The sequence below is a fragment of the Cuculus canorus genome, chromosome Z (assembly GCF_017976375.1).
Source record: "Cuculus canorus isolate bCucCan1 chromosome Z, bCucCan1.pri, whole genome shotgun sequence".
Lineage (NCBI taxonomy): Eukaryota > Metazoa > Chordata > Aves > Cuculiformes > Cuculidae > Cuculus > Cuculus canorus.
This window is the reverse complement of record NC_071441.1, coordinates 22,221,659-22,243,630: the sequence shown is the minus strand read 5'-3', so window position 1 is coordinate 22,243,630 and position 21,972 is coordinate 22,221,659. Positions and strand designations below refer to the sequence as shown.

The window sequence follows — 21,972 nt, the reverse complement described above, 5'->3', positions numbered from 1 at the left end:
TTACTGAAGGTTGTGCTGTGTCGGGTATTGAGTGGTACAAAAAGGATTTTGGTTTCAGAGAAGGCGTATAGTACAATACATAGTAAGGATGATGTGTCATACTCGGTAACCTTCTATTGATGTATTGCTCCATTTTTTTTCTTTGCTGTTTGTGCATGCAGGAAAGTGTTTTATTGTATAGTAGAGAAGAACAATATCATGATGTAAGCACCATTTGTAGCATTGATAGTGTTGTAAAAATGTCATATTTTAGGATTACTGTGGCTTCCTTGGTCTGGTTTTTTTTTGTGCATTGCATGATTTTTCTTGTCTTGCAACTTGCTCCCTACACTTTACTGTGTAAAGGAGAGCTCTAGATAACAGGAATGACTTGGCATTTTATCCAGAGAGAGGCTTCACAGACTGGGCCTGTCTCTGTATTAGCAGTCTGGACATCATGTAGTAATATGGAAAGCACTTAAAGGGAAATTCAGGAAGGAACATGAAAGGGAAATGGACAGTGGGGTGGGCACAACTCTGTTTCCTCAGCTGCAGTCACTTTTGTGCCTTAAAATTTTGTTTCTGCCCTTTTTTGTTTGCATGGCTCTTTCTTTGTATGGTAGAAGGGCTTCTAGCTTTCTCTATATAGTCTCAAATTTTGCCCTTGGCATTATTGTAGGATTTTCCTAGTTTTCCCTGTTTTATCCTACAAGATGAATATACACTCCATTCAAAGCAGGGAATTGACACACATTTGGTTTTATAGGACTGCTGGTAATACCAATGACCCTTCCTCTTCTGCCATACTGAAAGGTGAAACCTCAAGTGGCTTCTGCCACATTAAAAGGGTGCCAAGGCAGAGTAATGCTGTGCTTAAAATAGTGCTAAAGGAAATTGAAGGCATTTCATGTAGTTTTCTCTAGGTTTCGTTGCATTGACTGGAGTCATTACGACTCTAAGCTGCTGAACCTTGCCTACATTACCACTCCAGAGGTTGCACAGTTGGCGTTATGTGAGCTCTCACTAATCTACATTGGGCAAAATGAGTAGGTTTTGCTTAGTTGCTTGTTTAGGCTAACATGTCTAGCCTAAGTAGCCTGAGTAGATAAGAGTTCTCTAATGACTCATTTCACCAAGTGAGCTCTGAAGATAGTAACCTTCAGCAGGAAGGACAGTTTAGTGCTGTTTTCTACAAATGGGCACAGCAATTTGGAAAATAAATGTATATCCATGACTTGAAGACATTTGTGATATCAGACCCATACGCTATGGCCTTTTAGTGCACATGAGAAGTAGTTTGAGTTTTCATCTCAGATGCTTGTAAGATGCTTTATCATGCAGGAAATGTAAAAATGTTTTTAAATAGAAGCAGTACAACACTGGCAGTGGTGATAGATACTCTTACAAATAATAATTTGACCTATCACAACTTCTTGTGGGAAGGATCATGACAGTGGGACATGTAAGAAGATTGAAGGTGAGAGAAGAAGAAGAAATTAAGCACAATAATTGACCAAGTTCAGTGATGTATTTTTGTACATTGAAATGAGTGACATTGGAAAAGTGGATGAATTAACCTCTTGTATGGGCTCATGCAGATAAGAAATGCAGTATGATGTAGACTTTTATTAGTCTACATTCTTGCATTCGTGGAAGGGCAGAATTTGATCGTTTCTGGGTGTTGTTACATATAATGAACTGTGAAACAAGGCTTATCTACCTGTGCCATACAGGCTTGCTGAAATGACTATGTGTGATTAAAGGAAGTATGTATGTCTGCATTTTAGGCATCATAGTTTATTTGAAACATAACCGAAATGATTCCTCACAAATACAGAAAACAGAATAATCACTGTGTGATGGAAATCACTGAGTTCAAGCATCCTGGTTTTCCTCTTTCGATTTTTTATGGCAGAGAAGGCAAAGTGCTGTTGAGGACTTTGTTTCCAGTGCTGTCTTATATTATTTCTTCTGTAACTTGAGGTTCTTCCCAGGCATATGAGGTGTTCAACAAATAACGTTTGTTTTATTATATTTTTTTAAATCACCCAGATGAGAAGGAATTGTGTGACGGAGAATGATGCTGACCTTTTCATGACTAGACTGTTGGGAGAAAGATGTGATAAACCTAATGTAATGCTTAAACATGCATGCTTAAACAATTGAGACTGATGCAGTAGAGATTTTAGAATACTTTCGCAGTTCTGAAATTCTTTGTTGATACTTCAAGTTTAAAAATAAAGCTTCAAAGAAGGGGAATCCCAATCTGTTGTACTATGGCACAGAATGCTAGAAAATTTGCATCGTTAAACTATTAAGCTGCAAATTTGAAGAATCATGGAATCATAGAATGGTTTGAGTTGGAAGGGACCTTAAAGACCATCTAATTTCAATTTCACCTAATTTCCCCTGCCGTGGACCCAGACACCTCCCACTAGACCAGGCTGCTCAAGGACCCATCCAACCTGGCTTTGAACACTTTCAGGGATGGGTCATCCACAGCTTCCCTGGGCAACCTGTGCCAGTACCTCACAACCCTCATTGTGAAGAATTTCCTCCTTATGTCTAGTCTAAACAGTCTAAACCAATATTCTGGTCCTGCATTGTGATTCATTTAGCAGGCAGGTGTGAAACGTGGAGTAAAAGAGTTCCTGTAGGCAGTCAACCCTCAAGTGGGACAACAGCCAAATGAAGGCTCCTGGTTCACCTGAGCTTTGTAGATTTGTATAAATTGGTGTCTCTGTTCCCTCATCACCAGCCATTCATTAGACTAGTTGGCAGAGACTCACCTCAAAGTAGTTAGTTTGCTATGGCTGAGCAAATTGGAGAACTTCCTTATTTTCTTTTTAGCTCCATGAGAGGTGTGTTGTCAGGGCTGTCTGTGTGAAGATATAGCTGTGGTTTTCAGATCAGCCGGGTGATTTTAGATTAATTTGGAAACTTTGTATTTAATTCTAGCTCATGTGGAGAGTCACTTTGGCAGCTATTGTGCATAATGGTGCAGAGACATAACTAGTGAAATTTGTTCCCTAAGTAGCCATGACATTTCTTTCTTTTTCCAACCAAATAGAGTTTTTTAGTCTTTTTTAAAAAATAATTGATAAATTTGTTTTTAAAAATACTCAAATGTAGAAAAAGTTTGCTCATTCTTGTTTACCTTTGTCATTGTGTGAGCATACTTATGAGCTATGCTGATATGAATAAAATAACTGGGCAGAATAAAGAAAATAATTTTATATTATTCTCATCAATTTCTTTTATGTTTTATACTGATTCACAACTTTGCATTGATTATAAATAGTAAAGATAATTTTTCTTTTTAGGATTTTGTTTTTAATTGCAAATTGAGATTTCAGATATTTTTGACAAACAATTGGCCTGTCGTAATGCTGTTTGGTAAGGAGGAGGTTTCTGCTGTGTCAATAAATCTATGCTATCTTAAATCTTCTACAGGTAAATATTACATCTTCCGTACATTCCACTGGTGAATACTCCCAGCTTCTCCATCATGGTGTCAGTGTGGGGTCCTTGCCACATAATGAGTCATATTTGTTGGCTCAGCAGAATGGCAGCCCACCTAATGTGTTGGAATCATCCATGAGATCCATTACTCCTCAGATGAATGGAAAGTCCTCTAGTGATGACTTTGAACAGCTGATCAGAAATATGGCCCAGGTAAGCACGTTGTCTTGTAACCACAAAATATGTATGATTTCCTATCTGGAGGATTAAAATACATATATGTTTATTTAATAGCAACTGAGTTATTAAGCAAACCAGATGCCCCTTGCTATACATTAAAAAATAATGTTTTAATTTGAGGAAAATTGGTAAATGAGAAAACAGTTGTAGAAGTAGCCTTGACATTGTCACTACTGCGTTATTGTCCTTAGATGGGCAGTGTGCCTCTTACAGACCAGCATGCCATTATTTTCTGTGCTCATTCTAGGACTGCCACTCTATGTGTGTGAGGGAGGTGGTTTGTCAGAGCATGCTCCTATTGTATGCATAATTAATGAAGGCTAGTTCTGTGCCATGCTTGGAAATAAGGTGGAAAATCCTTTTTTTGCCTTGCTATGCATTGTTCTGTAATCTTACTGCTTTCCAGTGGTAGGCAGAAACGTTGAATGAGCCCCTTCAGTGACTGGAGCTGAGAATGGCCAGTCATGTATTCTAGTGTTTTTCTAATTAACCTGCCACAGAGCCAGAGAAGGGAAGTCTTTTGCTCTTCTCCAGGAGAGCTTTGTAAAAAATCCCACTATTTTTCTCTTCCTGAAATTTGTCGTCTTTTTCTAGTTGTGCTTGGAGTTGGCCTGCACCTTCTAAAATTTTATAGACACATGTATCCTAGTTCAGTCACTACTAAGCCTAAGCAGTTTATATTTAGCTGTTGTATCCTGATTTACCTTTCTGGGCTGTAATAATCTTTTATTTGTCAAATCTTTCATAATTGTCACTTTCCTGTATGATAGCAAGGAACTGGAACTGAAGAACTTGTTTTTCAGTTATTAGCTACTGTAGCCTTATCTAGCTGTATGTGTCAAATTAAAAGCTGTATGTATCAAATTAGAAACTGTATGTGTCAAATTAGAAACTCATTTCCAGGTTGTTTACCACATTCCTTAATGCTGCTTTTCAACATTTTTAGCATTTGAACTCTTTTCTTTTGTCTACTGAACAGGGTCATCGTGTTGAGACCATTGAGCTTGTTAAACCTTTAAGTGGTGGTCTGGGCTTCAGTGTTGTGGGACTCAAGAGCGAAAACAGGGGAGAACTAGGGATATTTGTGCAAGAAATCCAGGAGGGAAGTGTGGCACATAGGTGAGATTACTACTACAATATTCTACTGTACCAAGTGTTAACATAACACTGCAGCTTAGTTGTGTTATTGCTGGCTTGTTTTTATTTTGTTTGTTTTACCAGGACATGTAGTTTAAGCCATACATCATAGCAAATTTAAAATTACTTGTCACTACAATTTGTGTAATATTGTCATAACAGCACAGCGTGTGATCTGTTCTGAATGTCTAGAAACGTCAAGTGTAGTTTCTCTGAGTTTTGTTTATAATACCTCCTTTTCCACCAGGAAAATGAGCAGGCTGTTGTTCTATGTCATGGCTTTTAAAGCTGAAATACAGATCTTGCCATCCCTGAATGCCTTGAAAAATAATTTGGTATCAAAATATTGGTTATAATTACCAGGGTAGGTTGTTAGGTAGGGTCCCACTGAGAAGGTGGAACCTAGCTTTTAAGTCATTGGACTTTCATAAGAGAGATGTTCAGCTAATGTTACTAGAAACTCAGCAATAATTATAGGTTGCTGAAAGTATGCTTTAGGCTTTAATCCTGTTTCTGTAAGTAGTGTTGAGAGAAATGTATTTCTGCTGTAAGAACAGCTCAGGCAGCAAAAAAACTCAGTGGTGAATGGCAGTAGTACTGTTTCATTGCAGACTGATGGGGTATATCACGGTGTGTGAATTTGCTGATCAGGATCAGAGAGCTGCTTTATGGTGAACTCTGGCAGCTGAGTTGTCTTGGTGCTATTTCTTACTGTGATATTTTCTGGTCTGAAAACTGTCCGTTTAACAGAATGCAAAGTGTGGCCTACAGAGTTAATTCAGTTATGAAAAATGGCACACTGTCTTTAAAATATTTTTTTAATCAACCTAAATTCCACTTCCCTTTCCCACCCACCCTCACCAAAATGTCTTTTCTTTTACTTCTATTACTTCATGGAGCTGAGGCCTAGCTTTACTGAATCAGACCATACACAATTCACAGACAAGAAAGAAACGTTGGACAACTGTTACAGGGGCTCATAAGTCAGAAAGGCCCTAGCAGTATAAATCTTTCAGAAAACTGAAAAATAGTCCAAATTAAAAAGCAAAATATCATGGATTGAAGTTAAACAGTATTTTGGCCAGAATGCTGTTGAGTATCTTGACTTCTACACTGTAGGTGCTGACAAAAGCTGGTGTTAAAGGGATCCTTATTTTTGTTGCATCATTTGTTTTCAAAGCATTGTCAAATTGGGATGTTGAAGACCAGACTCCAGATTTTCGTGCTCGTTTGTTGCAGAAGCGATAGATGCAGTGGAGGAGGCAGAGGGTAACTCGTCTGTGTAGGCTTCATGCAATTCCTTTGAAGTGGGTCTGGGGAAGGGCCCAGTATGTAATTTTGCAATAGTGCTTCTTTTGTCGGAAAGTAAAGAGATCTTTTTAAATTTGTTCAGGGCTTTTCCCTCCACATTTAAAAGGGATCTGTTTTATCATTTTCTTTCTGTTTCTCTATCTCGCTTTTTTTTCCTTTTGGTTTTGTGCAAAACAAAATTTGTTTCAGTAACATTTTGATTAAAGTGTGTTCCACTCTACGGTTTGATGAATATTCAGAATGGACGCATTGAACAGAGTGGCGCACTTGGTCTGTTAGGCAGGAGGCTCAAAGTCAAGAATAAACATAAATTCTGAGGCTGTGTTTGAGAATGACTGAGATCTAATGTGCTTAGTCTCAGATGGGGGTACAGGGAGAAGAAAGCTAGCCTGGGGGGTAGTAGCCAGGGAAGAAAAGCAGTGGGATTAGCTTCAAAGGAAGTGATCACCCGGGTGCTGCATCAGCTCCTTTCAGCAAAACTGCAGGGAGAGATTAAGAAGTGGAGAAAATAGAGATCAGGTTTTTAAAAATACTGGAAAATTGTCAAAATATTGTAATTTCTGTGGTAACACTTCTTTGGTTTTTCTTGTTTATTTTGTCATCCCCCTTCCTTGTTTATACATGTGTGACAGAGATGGAAAGCTGAAGGAAGCAGATCAAATCCTTGCTATTAATGGACAAGCCCTTGATCAGACAATTACACATCAACAGGCTATCAGCATCCTACAGAAAGCAAAAGATAATGTCCAGCTAGTTGTGGCCCGGGGTACTTTCCCACAGCTCATCAGTCCTGTAGTTTCCCGGTCTCCATCTGCTGCTAGCACGGTTTCAGCCCATTCCAACCCGGTAAGTACACCTGAAACATCTACATATTCATTTCTGTTCTGGGCATGTATGTGCTTACTGCATCTAGTATTTTGAGACATTTTTCAATAACTTGTATACACATTTCCTTAGCAGTTCTTGAGGTTTTTCTTGTCTTTATCTTTGTTCTACCTTTCCCCATGCAACATTTCTGCTCGATGGAGAGCATCTTGATCTTGGCAATTGTCCATCTTCCCGTCTACCAGGCTCTGTGTATTTACCAGTGCAAATGCAGCATGCTTACCTTAAGTTATGAAGCTTTATTTTGAGATAGCAGTAAACGGTATCTTTTTTTCTTTTTCCATTCTGCTTGGGCAAACAGGAATTTTTGAGGCCTTGCAATCTGATCTGCGCTGCCAGCTATATGAATGCTTCTCCGTGTGTTTCTCTGTTGTCTTTTAGTGGTGAGGCTCAAGTACAGCAACAAGAGAGAGCCGTCAAAATCCTATGTGTAAAGACACACTCTAGGACCCCTAGAAAATAGCTCTGGTACATTTCCTTTCTTTTGGAGGCTTTTGGACTTATAAGGGTAGAGAATATAGCTCAGAAACATAGTGATATTAACAGCGCTTTGTCTTCCTAGTGTCTTCCTCATGTAATGGCTTATGCAGGGATGAAATGGCTTGTCTTCAGTTTCTGAAGACTTCACTGTTTGGCCATCTGTGGCCCTTCTTTAAGGGAGTGGATAATCAGAAGTATACAGAGCAATTGCTCTGGAAAAAGCAGCTAGTTTGATGGTTATTTTAATAATTAGCATAAAACTTCTAGTGAATAAATTTCAGAATTATTATTTTCTTCAAGGTGTAGGAATAGAGCTGGTTTGCCTAACTTTTCCTGTTAGCACAGGCCTGCCCTCTTCTGGTATTCCTGTGAAACACATACTTCTCTGTATGATGACTTAACGTATTCTCCAAACGGCTTCCCTTGCTTGCAGAAGTCATAGAATCATGGAATCACAGAATAGTTTGGCTAGGAACGGATCTTAAAGATCATCTAGTTCCAACCTATCCTGACATGGACAGGAACGCCTTCCAATTCTTTGCTCAGCAAACCTCATCCAACGTGGCCTTGAACACCTCCAGGGATGGTGCATCCACGACTTCTGTGGGCAAGCTGTTCCAGTGCTTCACCACCCTCACAGTAAAAAATTTCTTCGTATTATCTAATCTGAATTTACCCTTTTTCAGCTTAAAAACGTTAACCTTCATCCTATCACTACGATCCTTGATAAAGAGCCCCTCCCCATCTTTCCTGTAGGCCACCTCTAAGTACTGGAAGGCTGCTACAAGGTCTCCCCAGAGCCTTCTCTTCTCCAGGCTAAACATACCCAACTTTCTCAGCCTGTACTTGTATGGGACAAGTATAGCAGCCCTGTGATCATCTGTATGGCACTCCTCTGGACCCACTCTTACCATGGATGAGGTCTCACAAGAGCAGAGCCGAGCAGCACAGGAGTATTACCTCACTCGATCTGCTTGCTGGTCACACTTCTTTTGATGCATCCCAGGATATGGTTGGCTTTCCGGGCTGCAAGCACACATTGCTGGCTCAAATTGAGCTTCTCATCCACCAGCCCACCCAAGTCATTCTCCCCGGGATTACTCTGAATCTGTTCTCTGCCTAGCCTGTAATTGTTCTTGGGATTGCCCTGACCCTGTTGCAGGACCTTGCACTTGGCCTTTTTGAACTTTGTGAGGCTCTCACAAGCCCACCCCTCAAGTCTGGATGGCTCCTCTCCAGTGTGTCAATTGTAATGTTGCTTTCAAACCTGCAGTGAGTCTTTCTGGTTTTCATATACATGCCTTTTCCCATCCCCATGTTACATTCATTTTCAAATGCTGGGGGAAAGCAGCTTACCTGGAGCCATTAATTTTCCTTTCAGGCTTTTTGCTTGGTAATTGTTGGTTTATGTTAAGGCTGCAGATACTGAAACAAGTGCTTCAGGGCTTAGAATTTGAAGTGCCTTGATTATTCCAAAGTGTCTGCTAACTTTCAAGGTCCTGCCAGGTGTAGCACCAGCTGTAGTTTCAAATTTCAGGTGGGTTTATGGTGTGGTTTGTTCTTCAGGAGCAACAGTACCAGGAGCTTCCAGTTGTGGTTTCAGTACTGCTCCACATAAGTGAGTTACCATTTGTCTTTCAGTAGAGTGCCATCAGAGCTACTTTACTCCAGTGCTGTTGATATCCCAGAAACCTTTGTTTGTTACACAGCAGGCAATTCTGTTACTGTGTACCTCATATTACCTGGTACTGCTTCCAGACTTAAACCTTGATTTGGGTTTATGCTTTCTGCTGTATTTTATTATAATGGCTGGTGTGAACATGTGCTTACCTGAAGATTTTAATTTCCAGTCTTGTGGGATTTCGTATCAGCAGTATTTTTGTCACTGACTGCAATGAGGCGCGGAAGTGGACAGTCCTAGGTTGCTGCTTAAATGCACTTAGCAAGATCTCGGAAGGTCTGTCCCAGTACTCGGCTCATATTTGTACCAGAGGAATTCCATCTGTTATGGAATTAGCGATTTATTGCCTAAGGAGTATGTATTCATATGTTTAGTAGTAATTTCCCATATTTCCATGTTCCTTCCACCTTCCTTTGTTCAAAAATGTACCCAAGAAATAAGAGAAATATTTTGCAAGTTTCAAGTATGCCCTTTTTTTAGTCATTTGCAAGCTGATATTTATTCCTTTTAGGTTCACTGGCAGCATGTGGAGACCATAGAGTTGGTGAACGATGGCTCAGGTTTGGGATTTGGCATAGTTGGAGGAAAGTCATCTGGAGTGATTGTTAAAACCATCCTCCCAGGAGGAGTAGCTGATCAGGTAAATTCAACCTACCCTTCCATCTAATGTTAAATAAGGTGTGAAGTTACTATTTACTTTTATAATCATGCTAATTAATGGTAGTATTTTTCCTCATCAGTGTCGAGAAAAGAGAGCAAGTGATGAAATATATTCTCAGTAAAGTTGTGTTGACTGCAGAGGATCTGTGACTTTGAATGCAGAAGCTGGATTAGGCACTAAATCACATTTTCAATTTGTTCCGAATACATGTAGACTCCTAATTCTTTCATGAATATTGTAATTGTAATTCAGGATGTGAGGGGACATCAAATACTTTTTTTGCTTTGCCCAGATAGCTAAGAAGAGCATCCACTTCTCTGTGCTGGGCTTACTGAATTTTGGAGCAGGCATTTGGCTTCAATTAGATGTTTCAGGACCTAGGCTCTGCTCCTGCATGGAGGACTCATGAGAATTGAATTTGATGATCACAACCCATTTGAAGCTTGTCCGCTGGACAGATGTGTAGGGCATTGTTGATGATGGTCAAGGATTCAGAAGGCACAGAGACAGCTCAGTCTTCCAACCACAGAAGTGATGGCTTGATAAGAGGCCCTGGAGATGCATGGACAGATTTACTGCTACACCTTTTCCCTGAGCAGATGGATGGGTTTCTTTTATAGGCCTGTTTCTTTAATGGTTTTCGTATTGGCTAAATTCATGCGAAGCTTTTTCTGCTGGCTAAAAGTTAGGAGAGCAAATCAGTGTAAAGCAATATGAATAACTGGTTCAAAGTAAAGGAGAAGTGTATTTAGTTTTGACATTATGTTTTATCCTGAGAACCAGTTTTCAAATAGAAATGCAAAGCTGAATATACATTTGTATTCAGTCTTTTGGAAGTGTTTTAGGAAATGAAACTTTAAGTTCTCTAATTTACGTACAGTTGTTAAAAAAGAGTAGGTAGTAAGCACAACTATATGCATTTTTTTTTCTGTGCTTGCGTGACTGACTGCTTGAAAATGTATGTCCCAGATATTTCTGGGGAAATTTCTAGTAAACTTGATGTGCTGTTAGGCAGCCTACTCTTCTCCATGTTACCAGGATATTAATTTAGCACCCAAAAAAAGTCACCTGGTTCATATGTCTTAAAAGCGACTAAAGCTATGTGGTCTTTTTCTAGTTGTTTGATATATGGGAGAAATGTCAGGGTGTTTATAGATGTTTTTCATCATTCTTCCTCCAGCATGGGAGATTGTGTAGTGGAGACCACATCCTGAAAATTGGTGATACGGATCTGGCTGGAATGAGCAGTGAGCAGGTGGCGCAAGTTCTGAGGCAGTGTGGAAATCGAGTGAAACTGGTAATTGCCAGAGGTCCTATTGAGGAGCCACCTCCACCAGCAGTCCCTCCAGGAACACCAGTACCCATCTCCCCACCAGAGAAACAGGTAAGCAGCGGTGAATATACTTAACTCATGGAGAACTTTTACTTCAAACTTCCTTTTCTTCTAGCTGCTATTTAAATGTCTTTCATGCTTATGTTCTCAAGAGCCAGGATTTTCTTTCCCAGTAGTGGTGTTCTTAGCTGACAATCTGGGAGAATTTAAATGTCATGAGTCTGCAATGCAAGGAACTATATGCTAGAACCCTTTTGGGATTGAGTCTTGTGACTTCTGTAAGTATGATCTTAATAACTTCTGGTTCTGAGTTTCTTGTGTTTGTGCAGTAATACACAGGGAACAACTGAAGTCGTGGCATTGTCTCTTAAGACAGAGCAAGCTGTTTCTGTAGCATTTCTCTGTCTGCCTGTTCTTTTACTCTCCAGGAGCATTTCTGATTTCAGTATCATTGCAGCCATCCATCAGACAGCTCCTCCCTTGCCAACCAGCACACAGATGCTCCTTCTTTCCTACATCACTTGGCATTGCTCATTTGCTAGACATCTTCCAAAACGAGTCAGCCAGCTGCTACCCTTATTCTCCTGCTGTTGATTGTACTCTCTGTGCTGTTACTCCTCTACAACAGTCAACCACTTAAAAATGCTGTAAATGCCATGTCCTGTCAGCAAAAAACCTTTACAAAATAGGTAATTTGCAGCAAAGCCTCGTTTCACAAGAGCCAGATAGATGTTTTGTTGTGTATAGTTATGACCATATATAGATTTAAATGTGAATATGTGGAGTAAGTGAATGAGAGAAAAAGGTGTTTGTTTTTGAGCCTACAACTAGGCAGAATTTATGCTGTACAAAGACCTTTTGTGTTACTTTTTCCTGTTCTTTTTCTAAACATTCCCACTTACAAATTACGTTTCAGATACGTCCCTTTGGAAGAAAACAGCCAGCATTTTTTGCATAATTACCATTATTTTGCCTTTGTTCATTATAATGGTTTCTGTGAAAGCCAGACATATATTCATCCCCTCTGTTGTGGCTATAAGGCAAAGAAAGTTAATCTTTTAGCATGGAGGCTCCTGAGCATCTATGAGGAGAGTCGGAGTAGTACTTTTGTTCCTCTACAGCACTCTGAGGCATGAGAACCAGTTTATATTTTAGATAAAGAGGTCAATATTTAGCCTGAATATTACTTATCTGAAAAGCAGCAGTCTCAAAAGAGAAGCTGTATTTGATAATTTCATATGTGTGTATTTCCTCAATATCTGCTTTTATGAGGTTCTATGGTGCAGTATTGAAGGCTGTATCTGCAGCTGGCGGATACACTGGATTTCTAATACCAAGGAAATAGCTCAAAGCCACCGAGTAGCAGAATTTGGCTTTTTTACCACCTTCCTCTCAATTTCTATCCTTGTAAATACCTCATTCCCGGTATTAATGTTGTCTCCTAGTAGGGTATTTTTAAACTGCTTTTGCTGGCACAGGGTCTTGTCCTTGGAGGACTCAGTTAATGGTGCTACAAACCTTATTAATTTGTATCCAGAGTGAAAATGATGGTGGAATCAGGTTGGTTTATTTGTTTCTTCCTGGCAAATACAGAGTGGGTGCAGGCTTCATGGTACTCTTAAAGTTATTAGTAGAATGACTTTTCAAAATGGGTGCTTCTCACTATGTCCCTTTTAGGTGTTTATCCTGTAAAAATTCATGAGGTTATGGAAATTGGAGTGATTTTTTCGTGGCATTACCTGTGGCCAACATACTCCTGCATTATCAAACAAGGAGGTAGTTAAAGCAGTAAAAATCTAGTTTTCTTGTGTTTGATTGTGGGTTTGGGTGGAGTTGTTCAGATAAAAACTGAAGTCAGTTTCTCTTGGCAAGTAGTGTCATAGCTCTTCTGAAGCAGCATTTTTATTTTTTCTTTTGATACCCACATACTCATCAACTCAAACGGGGTCTGGCTAGTATCCACCTGGTTCCTGTAATGGCACTTGAAACAAGTGTTAGCTGCCACATGTCATGCGAAAGAGACAGAATAAAATAGGAGTACAGCAGAATCTTGATAGATTTGTACTATATGTATGAATTTTTATTTTAAATATGTGCATCAATACCGATGTTCATATAAATACAATGAAATTGAAGCCTGGTATATGTAATCATGTATTGATATATATCAGCTGTGGAATTAGCTAGCAAGTATCTACTTTAGCTAGCTGAAAGAGAAAAATTTAAAAAGCTTTTTTGATAGTTGAAAATTTTTAAATTATTTTCAAATATGAAAGCAATGTTGTTGAAATGAGATTTTTAATATGTATTACACTTTCATTAACAATGAATAAATTAATTCATTACCCGCAGAAATCTTTGTTATTGAAATTTGGAGGGTTGTAGTAGGTGTGAGCAGAGATTGCCATTATTTAGCTAGCTGGAAGTATAATTGTTGCTTTCTAAAACAGAATTTTTAAGTCTTTCAAAAACAAGAAACATAATTGCCCCAGTAGGAATAGCTTTCATTATGTTTTAAACTTGGCATGCATTGGAAAAAAATAGGTATAGTTACTGGACAGGAATTTAAACAAATAGAATACAAAATATAATTTTGATCTTTTTTTCTTCTTTTAAATAACACAGCAGTCTAAAGCTGCTTCCGAGGAAGCCTGGGAAGGGCAGTAAGCTATGTACTCTAACGTTCAAATATGGTTTGTGTAACCTGCTGTACAAGAGGTTGATTGTTCAATTTGTACAAATTTCACCAGTCATTTTATTAATCGAATAATGTTTTTACAGGTTTGAGTGTAATATCCCAGAGACAGAAGATCAGAGTGTGCATGGCCTGCATTGCTTTACAGTGAAAAATATTACTTATGTCTAGTTTCTCTATTGAATAAGAGCAGAAGCAAAGTTGAAACTTCTTTTTTTTTTACATTTGTGTCTGATTTACATGTTATTGGCATCAAAGAATGTGATGTATCTATTAAAAAAAAAAAGATTCCTTTCTAATCACACTTTTCTTATTAGGTAGATGCTTCTGTTCATAGCTACGAAGATGGGGAGAAATTTAATGTTGAACTCACTAAAAATGTCCAGGGATTAGGAATAACTATTGCTGGTTACATTGGAGACAAAACCTCAGGTAATGATTGATTCATGCAGTTTACTATATGATCTGTTTTGTACTACAGTGTATGTGCCTCAAAGGCTTAATTTTTGTTTTGGTAGAGCATTTCCAGAAAAAAACCCCAAACCCTTATCATCTGAAATATTTTTAAAATTTGTAAAGTAATAACTTTTTCCCTTTTGTGAGAAAGGCGTTCAGATTAGAAGCAATTAGTTTTATTATAAAATCTGACCTCAACATTTTTTTAATTAATTTTTGTATTCACTCTTGAATAAAGCTTGTGCTTGTATGTTTTTGCAAATCAGTTCTAAAATAGATTGGACAATTTCTGTTAGAACTGGCTGGACTTCTTAAGTTACCTTTTCATTTTTAAAAGGCTTTTGTAGGTTAATGCATTAGTTTCCTGAGTAGTTTTAGGAGATATTGCTCTTATTTTTTAAACAATGTGTATAGTAATTCTGGCAGATAAAGAACTCCGTAGTGATTTCTGGATACAATAAATGTTTGTTGACATCTGGGCTGTTGCAGATAATAAATAAGTTAAACTTAAATAAATAAATGCAACAGTGTTCATGTACGTTTGTGTATTTTTATTTTGTAATTTACACTACTTTTTTTTTTTTTTCAGAAAAAAAATGTTCCAAAACTCTATTAGGCCTCCGTAGTGGGGAGCTGGCAAATACAGTCCTGCTATGAAGGGGCAATTGTCAGATATGTTGTAAAACTTCTCAAAGAACTGTTGGTTTGAATTTTACGCAAAACTGTATTGTTAGAAAAATGCATGGGCAGATACAGCCCACATTATTGGCACTATATAGACATAATTTGCTAAATTTGAGAAGCTGGACTAAGTCTTAACAATCCATTCCATAGGGCAGGATGGTCACTGTGTGTTCTGCAAGTTCACTCTTTAGCAGCTTCCAGTTGAATCTTTAAAAGGCAGATTAAGACATGTGATAGATGTGATGGCGTATCTTAGTGTTAGAATATCACCAATCTTCAATTTTAAATTATTATTCTACATGTAACTATAATTAGAAATTACTAGAAATTAGAAATTAGAAATTATTCTTGCCTTAGGAGCTAATCGGGCTTCTTAATTAATTTTGTGACTTCACAGTTAAAGGACAACTCTGCTGTCAGAGAAGCAGCAATAAAACTGGGACAAAAAAGTTTTGCATCTGACTCTTCGATGAATGACAAGTTATTCATTGAAGAATTTGTCATGTTACCGTACAACTGTTACAGGATATAAAACACTTGGAAGTTAGGAGGACCACCCATTTCATTATTCACAAAACCTGGGAAAACAACAAATTAAGAACAAAACAAAAAAAGAATTGTCAATATAGTGGCATAAATATATTTGTAGTCTTATTCTTCCCAAGCTGAATGTAATCATTGTAGATTTAGCCCTTCTTCCTGCAAACTTTTGTCATATTGAGGCCCAGTAAAAGCCGAGTTTCAGGTCTGCAAAGACACTGGAACATTGAAACGTGTTCTCTAGCAGTTCATCTTCCCATCAAACATATTCATGTAAGAGAGCTGGAACATTTATTGAGAGAAAGCAGATGCTGTTAAGATTTCTAATGCCCGTGTTACAGGCCTGTGACCCTCACATTTTTCTTAATTTCATATGCACTATGCAATGTGCATGTGCTTGCAAAACTCTGTAGAATTTCACTGTAATGAGCTATTGAATGTTTTTCAAATTCCAGTGACTTTTTCCTGAAATGGATTTTTTGGGGGATAAGATGTCCCTTCTGTAGATGTTTTATATATATCACTTCTTCTTCTGATTCAAAATTGGTAACTGTCTGAAATGGTTCTGGTTTAGGATTTGGATTTTTCATGTCTTCTTTTTTTTTTTGATTGGATCAGATATTGACAGCTGTAGTTAAAAGCTGGTTCAAACATAAATTGTAGTCCTGCTTGCTTCTAATTTTTCTGCATTTGATTACCCAAGCATGCATATTTTTAGGCAGATATTAAGTATAAGTTATTAAGTACGTAGAAAATACAGAATTTACCATCTTAAGGTTTTGAGTGGAATGTGGACCAATGCAAGCTGATATTAATCAGACTCATTCTTTAGGAAGATAATAGTATATATGCTTTACTTAAAACTTGATGCTGTCTTGATGGTTGTTTCCTTGTCTTATCTAGAGATTGTGGTTCATTTCTTTTTCTCCTTTGGCTGGTGGCATTAGTGGAAGATTGTTGCATTATTTAAATTGTGTCTTAGTAAATTAGTTGATTTAATTTTACTTGGTTTTCATCCCAGAACCTTCTGGTATCTTCGTGAAAAGCATTACAAAAGGCAGTGCTGTTGAACATGACGGCAGAATCCATGTGGGAGATCAAATTATAGTTGTAAGTAAACACAGAAAGAAATCAGATCACTTTTCTGCAAAACTCTAGTTCTTTATGTTGTAAACAAATGCTTATATAGTACTTACTTAAAACATCCAAGCAGCTGTTTTCAAAATAATTTTTAAGAGTATGTCATTAAAATCTTAGATTCTTAGAGAAATAAGAAAGTACTTTAATTCATAAAATGTTAGTTGTGTGATGAAAATCAGGTCATAAATGCAGGAACCGCTTTTTTGTGGCTGTCATAGATCTGGCCTTGAATTTGTGTGAAGGCAACACTAAAGAAAGTTATGGTCTCTCTCCAGGTACAAATTTGATTTGTATGTGGAAGTATTTATGATTTTTATAATGGTTTATATGCTGAGTACAAATGGCTAAAATCGATTATTCCAAAGTCGGTACTGGAGATGCAGAAGGAGAGAAAGATTTGAGATTTTGAGTGACCTCAGACAAAAGAATAATAAACACTTTTTAAATATGGTTTGCTTAAGTGTGGAGGAAAAACTGAAAGAACCCCATCTTATTTAGAAGAGCACCAGAATTGGAAGCATTTCAGACAAGGGCAACAAAATGATTAGGGGCCCAGGGGGTATCATTTTTGATGCAGGAGAAATTAAAATAAAGGAATATATGTGTTATATAGATAGACTGAAAGAACTACAGGAATCAAATTGCTAGAACCTTTTCAGAAATTAAAAGCAGTAAGGGTTGAGGTGGAGGAAGAAAAAGGTAATACAGGATTTGTAGAAAGAAGGGAATAAAAAGTGATGTGTTCTAGGGACAGTGGGATGAAATTGAGCAATGACAAAGTCTTGAGTTGCAGGAAAAACTCCTGAATTAATGACGTAATGATGTAGCTTCAAACAGAAGAGGCCAAAATCTTGTTCTTGAAAATATTAAAACAATGGGATAGAGATGACAGCTGGCTGGCTGGGACTGTTTGATTGGGAAATTGGACTTGGCAGTGTTCAGTAGTAGACTTCACTATGTCTGATGTCACATTCCTTCAGAATCGCTACAATCTGTATTTCTTCTTACACCTTACCCTAGTCTAGTCCTTTTTACTCTCCCCTTCACAGTTCTTCCAGCCATGGATGTGTTGCTTTATTCACTCAGTGAGGCACACTGTACAGGCAGCCTGACTCATGACTCAGGTATCCCCATGTCTGAGAACAATCAATTTGGAAATCTGCCTGGCCCCACAATGATGGACGCTTCACTTCACTGTGGTGTTTTACTCCAGTGAAAGGGCTTAGCATGTCCAATATTATTAAGTTGTCTAAATTTTTGTGATGGTCCTTCCACTTGCTTTGTGCTCAGGCTAACAGATGCTAAGAGCTCACCATATTATTTTGCCCTGGAGAATTTTTTTTTTTCTGGATGGTGTCTCGTGAGCTGAAAAGCTGCTTAATCCTGCAGGTGGATGGAACAAATCTTCAGGGTTTTACTAACCAGCAAGCAGTTGATGTTTTGCGGCACACAGGACAAACGGTTCAGCTCACTTTGATCAGAAGAGGGCTTAAGCAGGAAAATCATATTCAGCCTCAGGAGGACTTCAATGCTGCTGTTGAAAAGGACTTACTTTTCCAAACAATGGATAGTAGCACAGCCAAAGGTAATTAAAACTGGCTTTGCTTTAAAGTTGGCTTGAAACATGTTTCTTATCAGTTGCAAACTGGAAATAAAATGGGCCAGAGCTGCTATACATAAAGGGAGAATTTGGTCTACTGTGATTTGATTGTCTTTTAGGCACAGTGGTATTATTTGCTGCATTTTCAATGTGAGTGTAAAAGGCAGTGCATTGCACTTATGGCTGGGTTACTTCAAGACTTTGATCCTGCAGATCTTCAAGTGGTAAGAAGGTAGTGGGTGTTTTATTCATGCTCAAAGGTGAGAGATGCATTCAAGAGCATACAAAGAGATAGCCTCCAGAATAAGCAAAAGTCTCAATACCTTTCACTCTTGCATGTCAGAGGCATGAGAGGAGTGGCCTTACAAGCTTGAGGCATGAGGAGTGTCCTCTCATAGGGCATTAACTACACATGTGTACAAAGTTCAGAGACCAGTGACCAGTATTAATTTTGGTACTGGTGAGATGAGATGAGATGAGATTGGTAAATCTTCATCTTATACTGTGCACTTCTTAAAGTATACGCACCAGGTCTTGAAAATCTCTATGTTTGACGAGAATATTTGCACAGAGGCTGGATGCACAAACTGATTTTTTTTCAGCTGCTTGTGATATCAGCAGAAGTGTATCACAACTCATGCTGAGGCATAATCCCCACCTCATACAAGATTTTGGAAGATCCAGTGGCACTTTATGTATATGGCATGCTCTTATTCTCATCTTTAGCAAAAATTACAGAGGGAATGCTCTGAAAGAACTGCTTCTCCAGCCTAGAGAAGTTGAAGACAGGTAACAGACAGGAACATATCTGGCAGAACTCTCTGGTAGAAAAGGATTTCTGTAAGTGAAAAATCTGTCAGATATACAGGTCTCCAAGCTTGTAGTGGTTTTGGTTTTCAGTGTCAGCTTCCTGAATGGCACAAGGAAAGAAGAGGAAGAAAAAAAAGTGTAATACAAAATTGCTGGAGAATGTTAGTAATATATCCATATGTTTACCAGTAACTTTTCTTTTGATTATAGAGATGCAGTTACTGACTGTGGGGCTTTTTTTCTTGTTTCATTGAAAAGTTCACTGGAGAAGGCAAAACATCAACAGAAGACAAATTGTCTTTAAAACATTGCATTTCTTCTGGGCCCCTCACCACATATTCCGTTTGCCAAAAAGGAGTCCTATGAAGTCCAGTGTAAAAGATGATCTGTGTCCTGAGACAAACCTGTGAGCATGGTGAATATTACAACATGTAAAGTAAATGAAAAGGGTGCTGCTTCTTTTTCCAGATAGCAGTGAAATGGAAAAGAGATCCCCAACACTGCCATCCAGTGCCGGTGCAGTAAACATTGGAGAGGCTGTGAAACAACAAGAAACAGGTTTGCAACATTTTTGTGAAAATGCACTTGATGTGCTTACACAAAGATCAGGTGTTCTGTGTGCCATTACATCTCCTTTGTGCTGTGTAGTTGAGGTACAGTTAGAAAGTGAGAGTAACCATATGTGTAAGCAGGTACTCTTGAGAGCTGTGAGATTGTTAATTGCTTTATGTCTCTGAAAATAATTCTGTGTCAAAGATGTCAAATGAAGCAGTCTGCTTTTGTTACGTGTGTGGCCCACTTTTTAGTCTAGTTTTGAATTTCTACTCTTTAAGTCTAGTTGTACGTTAAACTTTTCCACTTCTCATTCCGCAACAAACCTTATCTTTCTAGGTGCCTGCAGCTGCCCAGCTGCAATTCCAGGACTTCTGCCTCTTCTGATAAACTTCGTTTTCACAAATTCCTGAGCTTGCATTCATGATCTGTGTTGTCTGATAAGAAATTCTGGTACACTGATCTCTGACGTTTCCCATCTTTGTGGATATTCTTACTTTCTAATATGTATTTTCCTATCCCTTATGAGCTGTCAAGTTTTTACTCATATGTAGGAGGATTCTGGCATTACGGGAATGATTGTGTAATTTTGCGTGCTCCATATACTTTATCATTTATAGGCGTAGACAGGATGTTTTACTTTTTATCACAGTAATCTCAGACATAACTTTCAGATTTCCAGATAACTGCTGCAGAAGAAGCAGCTATGAAGGCCAAGTGGCAGCGGATTATGGGTTTGAATTATGAAATAGTGGTAGGTAAACTTTGTTTATTATTTTTAGATGCCCTTTGCACCTTAATTTGCATGGAGATTATTTGATTATAAATTTTGAATATGTATATGTATTTCTGTATTGATTTTAGCAAACTAATCACAGGCTTCTTAGGTTACTGTAAGTATGGCTTCGTGGATTTCCTAGCTTCAGGAGGATAGATATGTATTGGAGGAAAACACAATACTTAATGTGAACTTCAAAGCTCCCTTCATTACCCGGAATGTGAAGCTAATGCTTTAAACATCTTGCCCATTCTATGTACTGAATGAAATGTTTGATGTAATGATCTAAATAATGCGTAAGACATTTACTGTAGATACATTTGAAAAGCAGTATCTGAGTTTAGTATCTTAGTTTATTTATTTATTTATTTTAGTATCTTAGTTTATTTCAAAATCATATGCCAGAACTGTAATCTCTGTAAAGGTATGTATTATTAGATATATTGTTGTCATACACAGTTCCCATTTTTTTTTTTTTTTTTTTATGCTGAAGTGGTGTGTGATCAAATTTTCAGCTTCTGCCTGACTGTTCCCTCATCCTGGCATTTGTCATCTTTTTACATAAATGCAGTGCAGAGCCTCTTCCCCATCTTACATAAATCATATTGAATTGAGCTGTATTTCAAGTTACTGTGCTTAAGGGGCTTTTCTTGTTGTTCTTGCCTAAGAGTCTGAAGCACCACCTACAGGCAGGTTTTAAGAGTAGTTTTGTGATCCTGGCATTCTGCCTATGTGCAGGGGGCAACATAATCGTTTTACTCCACACAGCGTGTTTTGATCTGTTGTGGTTTTTGGATAACAGTCTTTGAATTTGTAACAGTAGCTGCCTTTCCAGAATAATCTACTATTTTGTGATTGTGTAACTTTGACTAAATGTGGCCTGCAGATTTTAGGTTTTATCAGGCTATTTGTTTGTTCCTCTCATCTTACTGGAAAGTTAAAGTTGGATTCTCTCTTTCAAACTGCAGTTGTTATTCCCTTGGTTTTCTTTAAAAACCTAGGCTAGTAACTTTGTATGCTTTTGCAGACTAAAAATCTGCATTACACATGACATTATTTCTGGTTTCTCACTTCTGGAATGTTCACCTCATTATAACAAGTACAGCTGTAAATGTGTCAATAGTAACCATTTCATAATCTTATTTTAGGTGGCTGTAGTTAAGAAATTTAGCGAAAGCAGTGGGTTGGGGATAAGCCTGGAAGCTACAGTGGGACATCATTTCATCAGATCTGTCTTACCAGAGGGGCCAGTTGGACGAAGCGGCAAGCTGTTCAGTGGAGATGAGCTGTTGGAAGTAAGAAAAAATGCTACTTCGTCTTAGTCTGCATTCAGTGAGCTTTTTTTCGCAGTGACTTGCTTCTCACAGGTTATGACATTGGGAGTGTAGCATAACTAACTACATACCAGCTGTGATCAGAAGTGCTTGAGCAGTCTCTTTCTAGGTAATTACTAATATGTATGTGAATGCATATTCTTACATACATCTCTCAGCTGATTTTTCAGATGTGTTCAAGGCCACCAAAAAAGAATACCTAGCAAAAGCATTA

The 21,972-nt window shown here is 38.1% G+C and overlaps 1 protein-coding gene across 10 annotated transcripts in view; it reads left to right on the top strand.

Moving 5' to 3' along the window:
* MPDZ (multiple PDZ domain crumbs cell polarity complex component) overlaps positions 1-21,972 on the top strand; it is an 88,948-nt gene that overhangs the window by 12,579 nt on the left and 54,397 nt on the right. For all 10 annotated transcript variants that reach the window (XM_054053611.1, XM_054053609.1, XM_054053616.1 and 7 more), the window contains 11 exons: positions 3,433-3,654; positions 4,661-4,800; positions 6,762-6,975; positions 9,687-9,815; positions 11,017-11,220; positions 14,182-14,296; positions 16,566-16,654; positions 18,074-18,269; positions 19,563-19,652; positions 20,321-20,400; positions 21,573-21,719. In XM_054053611.1, coding sequence (XP_053909586.1) covers positions 3,433-3,654; positions 4,661-4,800; positions 6,762-6,975; positions 9,687-9,815; positions 11,017-11,220; positions 14,182-14,296; positions 16,566-16,654; positions 18,074-18,269; positions 19,563-19,652; positions 20,321-20,400; positions 21,573-21,719 — 1,626 coding nt within the window. The remainder of the gene's footprint in view (positions 1-3,432; positions 3,655-4,660; positions 4,801-6,761; positions 6,976-9,686; positions 9,816-11,016; positions 11,221-14,181; positions 14,297-16,565; positions 16,655-18,073; positions 18,270-19,562; positions 19,653-20,320; positions 20,401-21,572; positions 21,720-21,972) is intronic.